Below are 13,379 nucleotides of genomic sequence, written 5' to 3' on the forward strand. Positions count from 1 at the left end.
TTTCCCATCTCTGATGGTTGCCTACACTCTCCCTTATATTGCCAGAGGAACAGGAGCTAGCTCCCTTTGTGTTTTCCCATCTCTGATGGTTGCCTACACTCTCCCTTACATTGCCAGAGGAACAGGACCTCGCTCCCTTTCTGTTTTCCCATCTCTGATGGTTGCCTTCTCTCCCTTACATTGCCAGAGGAACAGGAGCTAGCTCCTTTGGTGTTTTCCCATCTCTGATGGTTGCCTTCTCTCCCTTACATTGCCAGAGGAACAGGAGCTAGCTCCTTTGGTGGTTTCCCATCTCTGATGGTTGCCTACACTCCCTTACCTTGCCAGAGGAACAGGACCTCGCTCCCTTTGTGTTTTCCCATCTCTGATGGTTGCCTTCTCTCTTACATTGCCAGAGGAACAGGAGCTAGCTCCCTTTGTGTTTTCCCATCTCTGATGGTTGCCTACACTCCCTTACATTGCCAGAGGAACAGGACCTAGCTCCCTTTGTGTTTTCCCATCTCTGATGGTTGCCTACACTCTCCCTTACATTGCCAGAGGAACAGGACCTCGCTCCTTTGGTGTTTTCCCATCTCTGATGGTTGCCTACACTCCCTTACATTGCCAGAGGAACAGGACCTAGCTCCCTTTGTGTTTTCCCATCTCTGATGGTTGCCTTCTCTCCCTTACATTGCCAGAGGAACAGGACCTCGCTCCTTTGGTGTTTTCCCATCTCTGATGGTTGCCTTCTCTCCCTTACATTGCCAGAGGAACAGGAGCTAGCTCCTTTGGTGTTTTCCCATCTCTGATGGTTGCCTTCTCTCCCTTACATTGCCAAAGGAACAGGACCTAGCTCCCTTTCTGTTTTCCCATCTCTGATGGTTGCCTACACTCTCCCTTACATTGCCAGAGGAACAGGACCTCGCTCCCTTTCTGTTTTCCCATCTCTGATGGCTGCCTACTCTCCCTTACATTGCCAGAGGAACCATCTCTGATGGTTGCCTACAGTATAGTAACAACCATACTACCCCGGTCCACACAAAAGTCACACAACGTCTCTGTGATTGATGTATGTAGTCATCCACCTCAGGCAGTTTCTGCCAATATATCACAACACATCGCCTTAGATGTGATAATAATCATTAATATCCCACCTAAATCAATATCAAATACAACAATAAAAAAACATCAATTAAATATAATTAATATTTCACATAATGTAATAACAATTTACAACATAAAGAAGATGTCTGTCAATTATATTCCAGTTAATTCAATATCAAATACAATGCTAGGAAAGTCAATTATAATTTCATTAATATATCACTTAGTTCATTATCCCACAAAACACTTGTAGCTTTTCAGTATCAATTTAAATATAATTTATATCCCTCCACATACAATATTACATACAAGAAAGTGTCAATAAAACACTCGTGATCCTGGGTCCCTTTCGTAACAAGATTGTTATGCTATGGCTGCCGTAAGTCTATGTTAAAAAATGGGAGCTACAATAGTCGCGGAGACACAATCGATTTGCAAATCAGGGCCCTGCTTGAAGCAGTTATTAATTTTTCTTCAATTTTTTTACAAAAAATGTAACTTGATCAAGGCAGAGTCGAGCCATTTAGGTTGGGCTTGCTCTTGAAACACTCATGTAACAGTGATACAGAGGTGTAGTATTTTTCAATCTGTCACTCTAATTTGGGTTCCAACTCAGTCTTGTAATAACAGTATCTCCAAACAGGTGAATCTTTGTGCCATGAAGAAAACAGTGAAATTTCTGAACTGACATCTCTCATGGTAAGGGTGCAAGATATTCAGGGACATAAAATATTCGGAAATAATACCTTTCCAAAAACTCTCAAAGCCCTATAATCTAATCTATGAAACTGCACAGAAATGCTGACACATAGAAAGTCATAATTATTTGTAAGTTTGACGTCATCAAAACTACATGAATGAAGCTGTTGAATTTTCTAACCAACATTACAACACAGAGTCTATAATTGTCTTTGGTTATTTATCCTATGCTGAAGATTAATCTAAACTTTGATAGTTTTTACTCTGAAATCAATTTTCACCACAAGACGTCTTATCTCATTATTGTAGGCAGACAGTCTCGTCGAAAATATTCCAAGATTTGAAAAAACTAATAAAGAACAGAAACTCATTCGATACAGATTCAGCAACGTTTATGTTTCAGGGGTTTCAAATCCAAAGAGAGCTCTTGCACCAAGATATATGATTTATTTGGTGGACATGAACCTGTGCAATGCTGCCATGTCACGTCAACCCTGTCACTCAAACACTGTGACTCACGTAACAAACATGGAGGACACAATCTGTCGTGTCAAAACATTTCACAACTATTGATGCTGTGCCCAAACTTATTGCGTAGTACATATATGCTGTTTAGAAAATCAAAATTGTCAATAAAACTATGATCCTTTCACACTGAAGTCCTTTAGATTGCAATTGATACTTTCCATTGTAACATTTTTGATTAAAAGGCCTGAACAGCTGATGAACACACATACAGACAGTTGGCAGATTTAATTCCTTTCCATACCCAATTAGCCAAGAACAATGCTCCCCTTATCAAGCATTATTAGTCTATTCTCAACCTGATGACCATAAAATTGCCATAACAGATAAGGTCTGAACAAAGCCTTTCTCAAAAGTATTGCCATGCTACTGTAGCTCGCCTTGATATGTAGTCAACCACAAAAGTCACTTTACAAAACGTGCTGTTAGCGCTGGTATTCCAATGATTTTAGCATACACACTATGGGAAAACTAACATGCAAATGTAATTATTCCAGTTTCTTTTCTTTGCATGCAGCAATATTCCAGCTGTATGACATCGGTTTGTAAATAATCAAGTCTGAACCAGACAATCATGTGATTGACATCATAAGCATCGATCCACGCAATTGGAAAATGATGACATGCATCAACCAAGTCAGCGAGCCTGACCACCCAATCCCGTTATTCGCCTCTTACGACACGCCTAGTTGCCTTGTATGGCCAGCATGGGTTACTGAAGACCTATTCTAGCCTAGATCTTCATAGGTCCTAATGAAAATGTCCATCGTAAGAAACATACAAGCAAAAGTTCAGTTCCCTCAGTCTGGTAATTTCAGAGCCAATGAGAGGAGAAGATGCTTACAAAGCCAAATATGAATTCTGAGAGAAATAAGGACATTTGTTTGTTTGTTGTTTAACGCCGCGCTCAGCAATATTCCAGCTATATGACGGTAATCTGTAAATAATCAAGTTTGGACCAGACACTCAAGTGACTGACATGTGCATCGATCTATGCAATTGGGATACGATGACATGCATCAACCAAGTCAGCGAGCCTGACCACCCGATCTCGTTATTCGCCTCTTGCGACAAGCACAGTCGCCTTTTATGGCAAGCATGGGTTGCTGAATGGTCAAAACAAGGTATAACTTCCATAAATTATACAAAACATAACATTTGTTTTGAATCCCACAAACAAAACAAATACCAAATTTGATTACATTGTGAACAAAACTGGCTTAGTCATGGCTATAAATAGCTTTATCATTACAGTTGCCTTTCAGTCAGGTGAGGTGGAAATAAAACCCATTCTGCTTGTGTGTATGGTTCATTCTCATGGGAACAATACCATCTCATTCTGTAAGAAGTCACAGAGGGCAGACAGGACAACAAGTTATGTGTCCCCATCCTCACTTCCAGTTGTAGGATCTCAAGTATACTACTCAAATCAAGTTACAGAACAACCAATTTTTTTGTATGACTATAGCTATTGTGAGAAATGGGTGTATGGGTAACAACTAAGAGTAATCTCCATACTATCAGTGACTAGTTTCAAGCTAGGTTGAGTCATCAGTTCCCAAATCCCCAGCCTATGACAATACTTAATCTGTCGCGGCCATGATAGATTGAACATAGTCTTACAGCCAGAATAGGTTGCTGGGGACCAATTCTACCCTGGGAACCCTGTGGGTCAAACCCATATTCAATATCACAGACCTTGATCCATGCCATCTGTGTTGCAAGTTGCAGCATTGTCATGGTTCCTTAACATCTTTTGAGTAGTATAGATAAGGACAGGACAGGGAACAACTAATACACCAGTGCTGTCAGGCCAGTTGCCAGGTTTTAGCATATGTTTGGACACAAAACGGTTTCAATAATACCAGTAACTGGTTCAAGCTATTTCAAACTGTGACATCCCTAATTTGTTTACAATAAATATATCATGAAGTGAAGTGAGGTTTCCCATCTGGCGCATGCACAGAACATGTTGGAGGAAAACTATTATCCACACCACTAACTAGGATCAGCTGACGATGAAGAGGACTTCTGTTGAAAATCTAAAACATTTTTATAGTGTGATGACAGCTTAACCATTCAAGATTATGGCAAAGATGTAACAGAGGCATGGTATTTGCATGAATTATATATCTTGGATTTTTGGCAGAACAAATCAAGTGGTCTGTCCAAAACTTAAACTATACTAACTAAAATGAACTCACCTTCATATGTGGCCTATTAAGTAAACTGACGAGCTCCTCCGATAACTGTTCTTTTGATTGCTGCACAGAATTGATCACATTGTTAGCACTATTTTGGCCATTGCTTGCCACTGGGCGTGGCTGTGGGGATTGAGAAGTCACTTCCACAATCTTGTTGTGTATGTTAACAGCATGTTGAAACTTGCCGTTGAGAAACAAGTTCTTAAGAAAGGTAATATCTCCTTGGTCTTCATTAGAATTGAGCTGACTTCGGACATACTGCAGTGACTGGAACATATCCCCCATGTCTGGAACACAACAAAAACATGTGAGTGAGTGAATAAGTGAGTAGTTAGTGAGTGAGTGAGGTTTTATGTAAGTCCAAATGTGGACTGTAAGGTAACTGCAACTGGACCAGGTAAACCAGTGTTCTTTGTTGTTTAATGCCTCACTCAGCAATGTTCCAGCTTCACGATGGCGGCCTGTATATAATCAAGCCTGGACGAGACAATCCAGTGATTGACATAATGAACAATGATCTACACCATTGGGATATGAAGACATGCAATCAACAAAGTAACCAAACCTGACAAGCCGATCCATTTGATCTCCTTCTACGACCACCCACATTAAATGAGTATTGTTTTAGCGATATTCCAGCAAAATCATGCTGAGGACACCAGAAATGGGCTTCACTAATTGTACAGACATTGTACCCATGTAGGGAATCGAGCCCGGGTCTTCGGCGTGACGAGTGAACGCTTTAACCACTAGGCTTTTGCTGCTTTGTAACCTTGCTATCTTCAGGTTCTTTCAGTGGACAGGAACTAGTCAAACTAATTACATCCTTTGCTATTTTTCAATAGAGTGCTAAAAGATTCTAATTCAAATCAAGTTCAAATTTGGTTATCCCTTGTTAAAGTAATTTCAACTAAAGAAACTAAACAAATTGTACAAAGATCTACGAAAGCCTCCATTACTTACCAACTCGCTTTGCATGGAACCTGTCCCGCGACGTGAGAGGATCACTCGAGTCCAGCGTTCCATCTTGGACCTCCTCATCCTCCCCATCAATGAACGCTGTGTTGACCACACCACTTGCCGGCACAGTCTTCTTGTCCTCAAGCGCTTGCAGCTTCTTGGAGCCGCGTAACGATGTTCGGAGAAACTCTTCCTCCTGGAAGTGCCTTGTCTCTTCCTCCCGACGTTTCCGGAGTTCTTCCTGATGTTTCCGTAATCTCTCCAACTGTTCCATTGTTGGCTGCTGCTGTTGGTTGCCCATTGCAACTGCAGCATCATTCAGAACTGCTTCTGTGTGAATGTTCTCACTTGAGTTATCAAGAGCATGTTTCATGGGGGTGGTTGGTGGAACTCGGGGCAAGCTGTTCTGGTTGGGCGGCGGGTAGCGTGGAGCAGTTTTAATTGTCCCCACAAAACTGTCAGGGCAATCAATCGCCATTTCTCTATGAGGTCCTGAATCCTCAAATTCAAATGAGTTCTGCATACTAGGATCAAAATCCTCACTGTCATATGCATATATGTTGTCCTTTGATAGGTTGAGCGAGTTCTGACTGAGAGTGTTGCCATTACGAGAGAGTCTGTCCGACCCATTCATCTCCTCAATGAGAGGGGTTTCAGAGGTGCTGGCCACCTTCTGTTTGCGGGATTCCTTCTTAGACTTCTTGCCCTTCTTCGGGCTCTCTTTCTCCAGAACCCCGTTCATCTCAATCAGTTCAGAACTACCATTCACATCGCCATTCTTGGCATGCCCATTGGCCTTCTTCTTCTTCGGGGTCTTTTCGGTCGGCATTGACGAAACGTATACGGTATTATCCTCCACAGAAATATCAGACTGCACTGAGCCTGCCTCGCTGTTGTCGGTGCTGTTGAGGAGTTTAGTCATGTCCCGCGGGGTGACCCTCTGTAGAGCTGGTAGGCTCTCAAGGTGATGCTTTGTGCCATCTTCAACCGCTATGATGTAAGCATCATGAACCTTCTCTATGTCAGAAACTGAAACACAAATAAGTAGGTTTAGTTTGGTAAATAATCATGTCAAACAGATGAAACAAAGAAAATGGTGAAACATTTACCACAGATGTCAATCAGATGCAATACAAGTGACCATACAAAAACCTTAGTGCAGACTCTGTAGTTCTTGAGAACTCATGAGTGAAAACATTTTTCGGCTTCCATTACCAATATTCTATCCATTTAAAGAATGGTCTTCACTCATGTGAAAATGCGTTGATTTATACATTCTCATGAAATATTACCTATCATATCACAGATCAACTGTAACTAGAAATCATTCATTTTTCATCCAACAGGTCAGAAAATTCCCATCCATATAATATAAAACGTCCGTCATCGCGGGAGAAAAACTAGTCTTGATTATCCTCCCCCTCCCTCAAACAGATTCCATTGTGCATAAAAGGCAAAAAAGCAGTGAAAATTATACGAATGGATCACTGAAAATTAGTGATGACACCAGTTACTCCCAGTTAATGGATCATAAAATATCAATTTCACATGAAGAAAAATCACAGGTTTCAGTCTATTCTGAAGTCCTCCTAAACCATTCAGTCTTCTGACAGCCTAAGGACATCGTCCGTCAGTATAAAGAGACCCGTCTTTCACTGCAGGGACTCTGATTCTCAACCGAAAATAAACCACTCCATGCAAGTGTATGTGATTCCGTATCTCATGGGGATTTAGGTATTGTCAATATTCGAAATAAAACCTCTCTTAACTAAATCAATATCCAGCAATTTCTGTCAAATCGGTGCTAACAACAGATTGCTTGAAGCTAAAGATGGGGAGATTGAGCATGGAGGGGCCAATACCAACTTGGATTCTGTCTGCAGAATGTCTTATTAGTAACACAGACAAAGTGATCTGGAAAACTCGGAAATGATTAAAGAAGCAATTACAGGAAAAACTCTGAGCAATACAAAAGTAATACAACACATGAATCTTAATTAACCATTGTGTAATGATGCAAAACAACTAATTCCTTTTCAAATATATTTTACACAAAGTTTTAATCATAAACTTGCTGGAAAGAGCTACGTCTTCAGAAACCAATAACTGTTATGGAAATTTCAAAGCACATATCAACTTGAAATACTATGAAGCATGTTGGGTATTGGCCATGTTTTACATCATGATGCTGGTCCATGTTTGACGCACAAAGTGTTACACGACAAGACATTGCTGGCAATCAAAAACCAACAATAAAAGCTACAATGATAAATTCACAAAATGTCATATTGAAACAATGCAAACAATCTACCTTAATAACAATCAGCAAATTCCTGTGTGAGTTCAAAGACACTGACGTATTATCCCATACAATATTCACCATCAAACAAAACTACGGAAAGCGTCATAATGATGCGAACACTCTGCCGATGTATTCTCTCCAGCAACGGCAGGGAGCATTCGGATGATTTGACAGGGAAAGTTCGGCTAACAAGCATAAATGACGTGTCTCCTCCTATTGAGGTAATTGTGTTGCCCGAGTTATCACATCAACAGGTTAAATCAGTTTACTTGCCACATACAGCACCACTGGCCTATCATGGTCAATGGACTAATTGCAGGGTCCATTTCAGGCGTGTCTTCCTATATTGATAGAGGTGTGAGCATGTTATGAACAAAGATGGGTCTACAGTCCAACCGTCTCCCAGTGGACACGTCAAGGACAGTGCTACAGAAGGTGCTCCTGACTTGTGACATTGGTTGGTGTATGGGGGAAAGAGGGAACAAAGGATGTCTGGGATTACGATGACAGCATGAAAGGGTATCTTCAGAATAGTTCTATTGCCAATTAGACAAAGATAACCCCGGACATCTTACATGATGTAACCTCAACATGTCATAAAGTTCAAGGAATATTTCCATCTAATTAGAACGAAATTAGCTTTGATGTCTTACATATTGCAAGCTCAATATTTCACAAAGTTCCCATGGGGACATGACTTTGAGATAATAGTGAGAATGTATTGTATAAGTCCTAGTTGTTAGAATCAATATACCACCCCTGTGTATACGACCATACATAGCACACTCATGTTATGCATTTCCAAGGTTGGAAACAATGTGACGATAAGATCATAAGTGAAAACAAGGGAGAGAGCAGGTAATAAGATAATTGCAAATTTGGAGCCATTTCGTTTATGGGAACACCATGAGTTTGTTTAAAAAATATTACACTGTGATTGAAAGAGCTGCAGCCTGCCATGTATTGTTAAGCAGTCTTTGTATTCTTGGTAACCATTGAAGTCTTCTGTCCTATTTTCTAAGGAATATATTTTGAGAATAACCAACGAGCAATCTCAGAATTACGAATTATCTATCCTGAGTAAAGCAATGGTATTAATCCTGAACCTTTGGCTAGGGACTTACAGCGTTCATTCACGAGGGACAGATAATCTGTAAATCTCAGTTCCGAGGTTATTCTATATTACTTATTGACATTTTCAGAGAATATGAAGAAAAAACAAATAAAATGTCAACCCTCCAGAGAAACTTCACTAATGGCAGCCTATCATTCAGATGACTTATGGAATCAATTTTTGACATAGACTTACATTTAGTCCCTGAAATGAAGTTATATTATTTAAAAATTTATATCTACAAAATAAGAAAATTAATCCAAATGGAGCCCAGAACTTAATTCTGGAGCTGGGGCAATTAAGACTTGCCAAACCATTCTAGACTTGAATTGGATTAATGTTTTAATTTATTCTCTAGAGACTGGGAGAAATACTAGACCAGACATTCAAAACGAGAAATGGCAGAAAAACATCATTATCATGAACTCCTGACTCATCCAGATCTTCTCACCGGTAACTGGCACACCTGATACAGGTGAAAAGATGTCCTTCCAAGGTGTACATCATCAGTCAGCTTCACGTCATGTCAACATTGACAGCAAACAAACACAAGACGGCACATGATGTTGATAAAGTGTTACAAAAGAACACCTGGCAATAACTGTAAAAGTTGTAGGAAAATCTATGTAACTAACTTTCAGAAAACATAAAATAATTTCACAGGTAACATCTCTGGATAACAAATTACCGATCAAACATATTTGTAGATAATATTTTATCTTATGATGATCATGAGAAAACTTGTCAACACTAACTCTTGTTAATTCTAAAAAAATCATCACATCAATACCGGTACTCAAAGAGAAGACACTCAAATGTCCTCTCAACCATGAGAAACTTTATAACAAAATTCATCACAATGTCAGACGCTGATCAATGTTGCAATATACATCTTGAGAAGACATTGTAATGTCATCCTCGACCATGAGAAACTTTATAACATAATTCATCACAATTTCAGACGATGGTCAATGTTGCAATATACATCTTGAGAAGACATTGTAATGTCATCCTCGACCATGAGAAACTTTATAACATAATTCATCACAATGTCAGACGATGGTCAATGTTGCAATGTACATCTTGAGCATGTTGAGAAGACATTGTAATGCCATTCTCGGTCATGAGAAACTTTCACATAAATCATCCCTATGTCAGATGAAGGTTTAAGCTGTAATGGACATCTTGGGAAGATATCCCCGAACAGGAGAAACCCTACAACCATCATCGCCATTATCACATACCTTGTCTGTTGCATAAATCTGTTATCAAACATTAACCAGGCTTATGTTCCAAGCAAGAACACCCTTCACTCGTATCCCAAGCAAGCCACTGACTACACATCTGTTCAAGCGGAGTCAGTGTCTGTAACGGTGACTCCTCCACCTGCCTGGGGCTTCAACTACTACCCGGCAGGTAGCTGGGGTCAGTGTTGAGCGAGTGTCCTGACTCTGTGCCTCCAGCCTCACAGCCCAAGGCCAACACATACTGCCTATAGGAATGTACGATCACTGAATGTCTCACCAATAGGCATGTGAGATATTCCTATTTGTTTACATCTCATTAATCATTATTTGGAAATATTTCGTCATTGATTTCATTTTACACATCATTCGGAGTTTGTAGCTCTGTGCCTCTTTGCAGAGATATCAAGAACAATCCAGCAAACACATTTGAGAGTGAGTTGAGATTAACACTACCTATAATATTATGTCAGTGAATTCATGCCGTGTCAGCATTAGTGAGTTGTGGAGTAAGATCACAGGTGTCAGCTTAATGTGGAGATAAGCCCAAAGTAACACTGATCCTACGACTTTCCTGAAACACTAGTACGGTAAGGTGAGGTGAAATGAGGTTTAACGTCGCATCCAAGATTATTGCACTAATATAGAGACGTGCATGTACGTGTGTGTGTTTGTGTGGCTGCTTGTACTAGCCTGGACTGATGCCGATTTATAGTGCTAGCTCACTGAGATACCATGCCGCAGTTTAACATGAATACCCCACTCAGATACAGTATACTGACTCCGAGCCGACTGGTCCTTGTTTTAGCCCCTTAATGCCGAGCGCCAGACAGGGTAACAACAAGTACCATCTTTTAACGTCTTTTGGTATGACTCGTCCGGGGATCGAACCCCGGACGTTCCGCTCTCCGGGCGGACGCTCTACCACTAGACCACGGAGGCGGTACACTAGCATGGTAAGGTGCTGATAGATTATTGCAATTAGAGTAAATCTACCACTTTCATGAAACACCAGCACGGTACGGTGCTGATAGACTCAGTAATGTTATTAGAGTAAATCTGGGATTCAAACTAATTGATCCTAGCACAGCTGGACCATGCCCCCGCAATAGAACATGAAGTAGTAGAATAAATCATTTCTAGTGTATTACTCAAAATAATATTCTCAGATGCTTGTGATTATTTGATGGAACAAATAAAAGCAGTCAAAATGAAACCATCAATAACGACTTGCATCTTTGAAACCATCATCTCATTAACTTCAGTCTAATAAAATAAAGGATTGATAAAAAAATACATGAACAAAGATCTGTAAATGCTGTTCTGAGAAATTGCAGGTGGTCATCCACTGAGCTTCAATAACTCTGTTCCTGTCAGACACTCATGTAACAAAACTATCAGTAGAACACAGCCAGGCTTGTTCGGGGCAAGCAGGCTCTAATTAAATCAGGAACAGGTACTGGGGTCATCTCACTGGATCCAATGCGATAACAGTCTATCTGACCCATGGTCAAGTCTGTGTCCAGGTTGAAGGTCAGGGTGTGGTGTTTACTGGTCTGGGGGGGTTAGCGGTCTATCTCTAATTGTCTGGGATGGGACCAGCTCCATCAGCTGCCTGGACAACACTTAATTCTACTTGACATCCCCCATGGTGGCCATACCTGCTGATAGGCAGAAAGGTCAGGTGCATAAGCCTTGGGAGTGAAGGAGCCAAGGAGTTTTATGCATTTACAAAAGTCCCTTGTGAAAATTACACAGGAACTGATGTGATAATTTGATTGATGTAAGGTTCTAAATCCCTTTTGGAACAAAATCAATCCTCACATGAAATCTATTGCTGGAAGTTAAAAAAAAATGAGGTGGGTGAAATAGGATTTAATGTTGCGTTCAAGATTATTGTATGATTATTGATTGATTATACCTATGTAGCGACGAGCATGCACTGTGTGTGTGTGTGTGTGTGTGTGTGTGTGTGTGTGTGTGTGTGTGTGTGTGTGTGTGTGTGTGTGTGTGTGTGTGTGTGTGTGTGTGTGTGTGTGTGGCTGCTTGTATTAGTCCGGACTAATGCTGATGTAATAGTTCTAGCTCACTTAGATACCATGCCACAGTTAAACATGAATATCCCATTCAGACTCAGTACACACTGACTGAGCTGACCAGTCCCCTTGTTTTAGCCCCTTATTGGTGACCACCAGGCAGGGTAACAACAAATACCATCATTTAATGTCTTTTTGGTAAGACACAGCCAGGTATCGAACATCCGACAGTCTGTGTCCCCTCCCCCCCTCTCTCTCCAGGCGGACGCTCTACTACCACAAACCACTTTCCAAAAATGAAGAAGATGGTAGGTTTCGCTGACTTTGAGAGAATTCATGATCAGTCTGGTTTTGATGAACCATTGGGTTTATAGTGGGGAGGAAACTGGGACTCAAACCCACAGCCAGGAGATCCTGGCAATTGGGTGAGTGGGTGGGTGAGTGAGTGAGTGAGTGAGTTTAATGCTGCTGGGAACATTATTTCAGTTACATCAAGCCCTGATGATGTGGGACCACATGATGCAGGTCTCAGACATTTACCACTTTGGTGAAACTCTGATATGGTGCTTACAACCCAAGAAATGTAATCAGGGCAAGCTGAGACATGACACCACAATCACAGGTTTCTGGCACACCAAAGGGATACAACTCTACACGGTTATTCTGGTGCCCTTGACAACTGGAAAGTGTCATGCCAGGGGTTGATAGACTGGAAGCCCTCCATGTGTCACAGAGAATGCCTGAAGGGTGTCAGTGGGTGTTACAAGTGTTTTATGGTGGCCTAAGTTTACCTGTGTAAACCCGAGGCAAACAATGGGAATATCGACCCATACCAGTAGGGTTTGTTGACACGATATCTCCAGATTGCCTGTGAGATATGTTCCATACTGTCCTAGTTTGTCATAATATGGACTGTAAAAACATAGGTGAGGTGAAATGGGGTTTAACGTCGCGTCCAAGATTATTGCACATATATAGTGATGTGCATGTACGTGTGTGTGTGTTTGTGTTTGTGTGGCTGCTTGTACTAGTTCGGAATGATGCCGATTTATAGTGCTAGATCACTGAGATACCATGCCACAATTTAACATGAATACCCCACTCAGACACAGTATACTGACTCCGAGCTGACCAGTCCTTGTTTTAGCCCCTTAATGCCGAGCGCCAGACAGGGTAACAACAACTACCATCTTTTAACGTCTTTGGTATGAC

General features: G+C 40.9%; 1 protein-coding gene across 7 annotated transcripts in view; it reads right to left on the reverse strand.

The window, feature by feature from the left end:
• The window catches only part of LOC124144876 (protein PALS1-like), a 129,453-nt gene that overhangs the window by 26,613 nt on the left and 89,461 nt on the right, over positions 1–13,379 (reverse strand). For 6 of the 7 annotated variants that reach the window (XM_046514488.2, XM_046514497.2, XM_046514518.2 and 3 more), the window contains 2 exons: positions 5,475–6,500; positions 4,512–4,798 (listed from right to left, as the gene is read on the reverse strand). In XM_046514488.2, coding sequence (XP_046370444.2) covers positions 4,512–4,798; positions 5,475–6,500 — 1,313 coding nt within the window. Of the gene's footprint in view, positions 1–4,511; positions 4,799–5,474; positions 6,501–7,782; positions 7,802–13,379 lie in introns of those variants that run through there. The other variant, XM_046514533.2, reaches the window with a different exon arrangement.

The sequence above is a fragment of the Haliotis rufescens genome, unplaced genomic scaffold (assembly GCF_023055435.1).
Source record: "Haliotis rufescens isolate VD_foot unplaced genomic scaffold, xgHalRufe1.0.p SCAF_3, whole genome shotgun sequence".
NCBI lineage: Eukaryota > Metazoa > Mollusca > Gastropoda > Lepetellida > Haliotidae > Haliotis > Haliotis rufescens.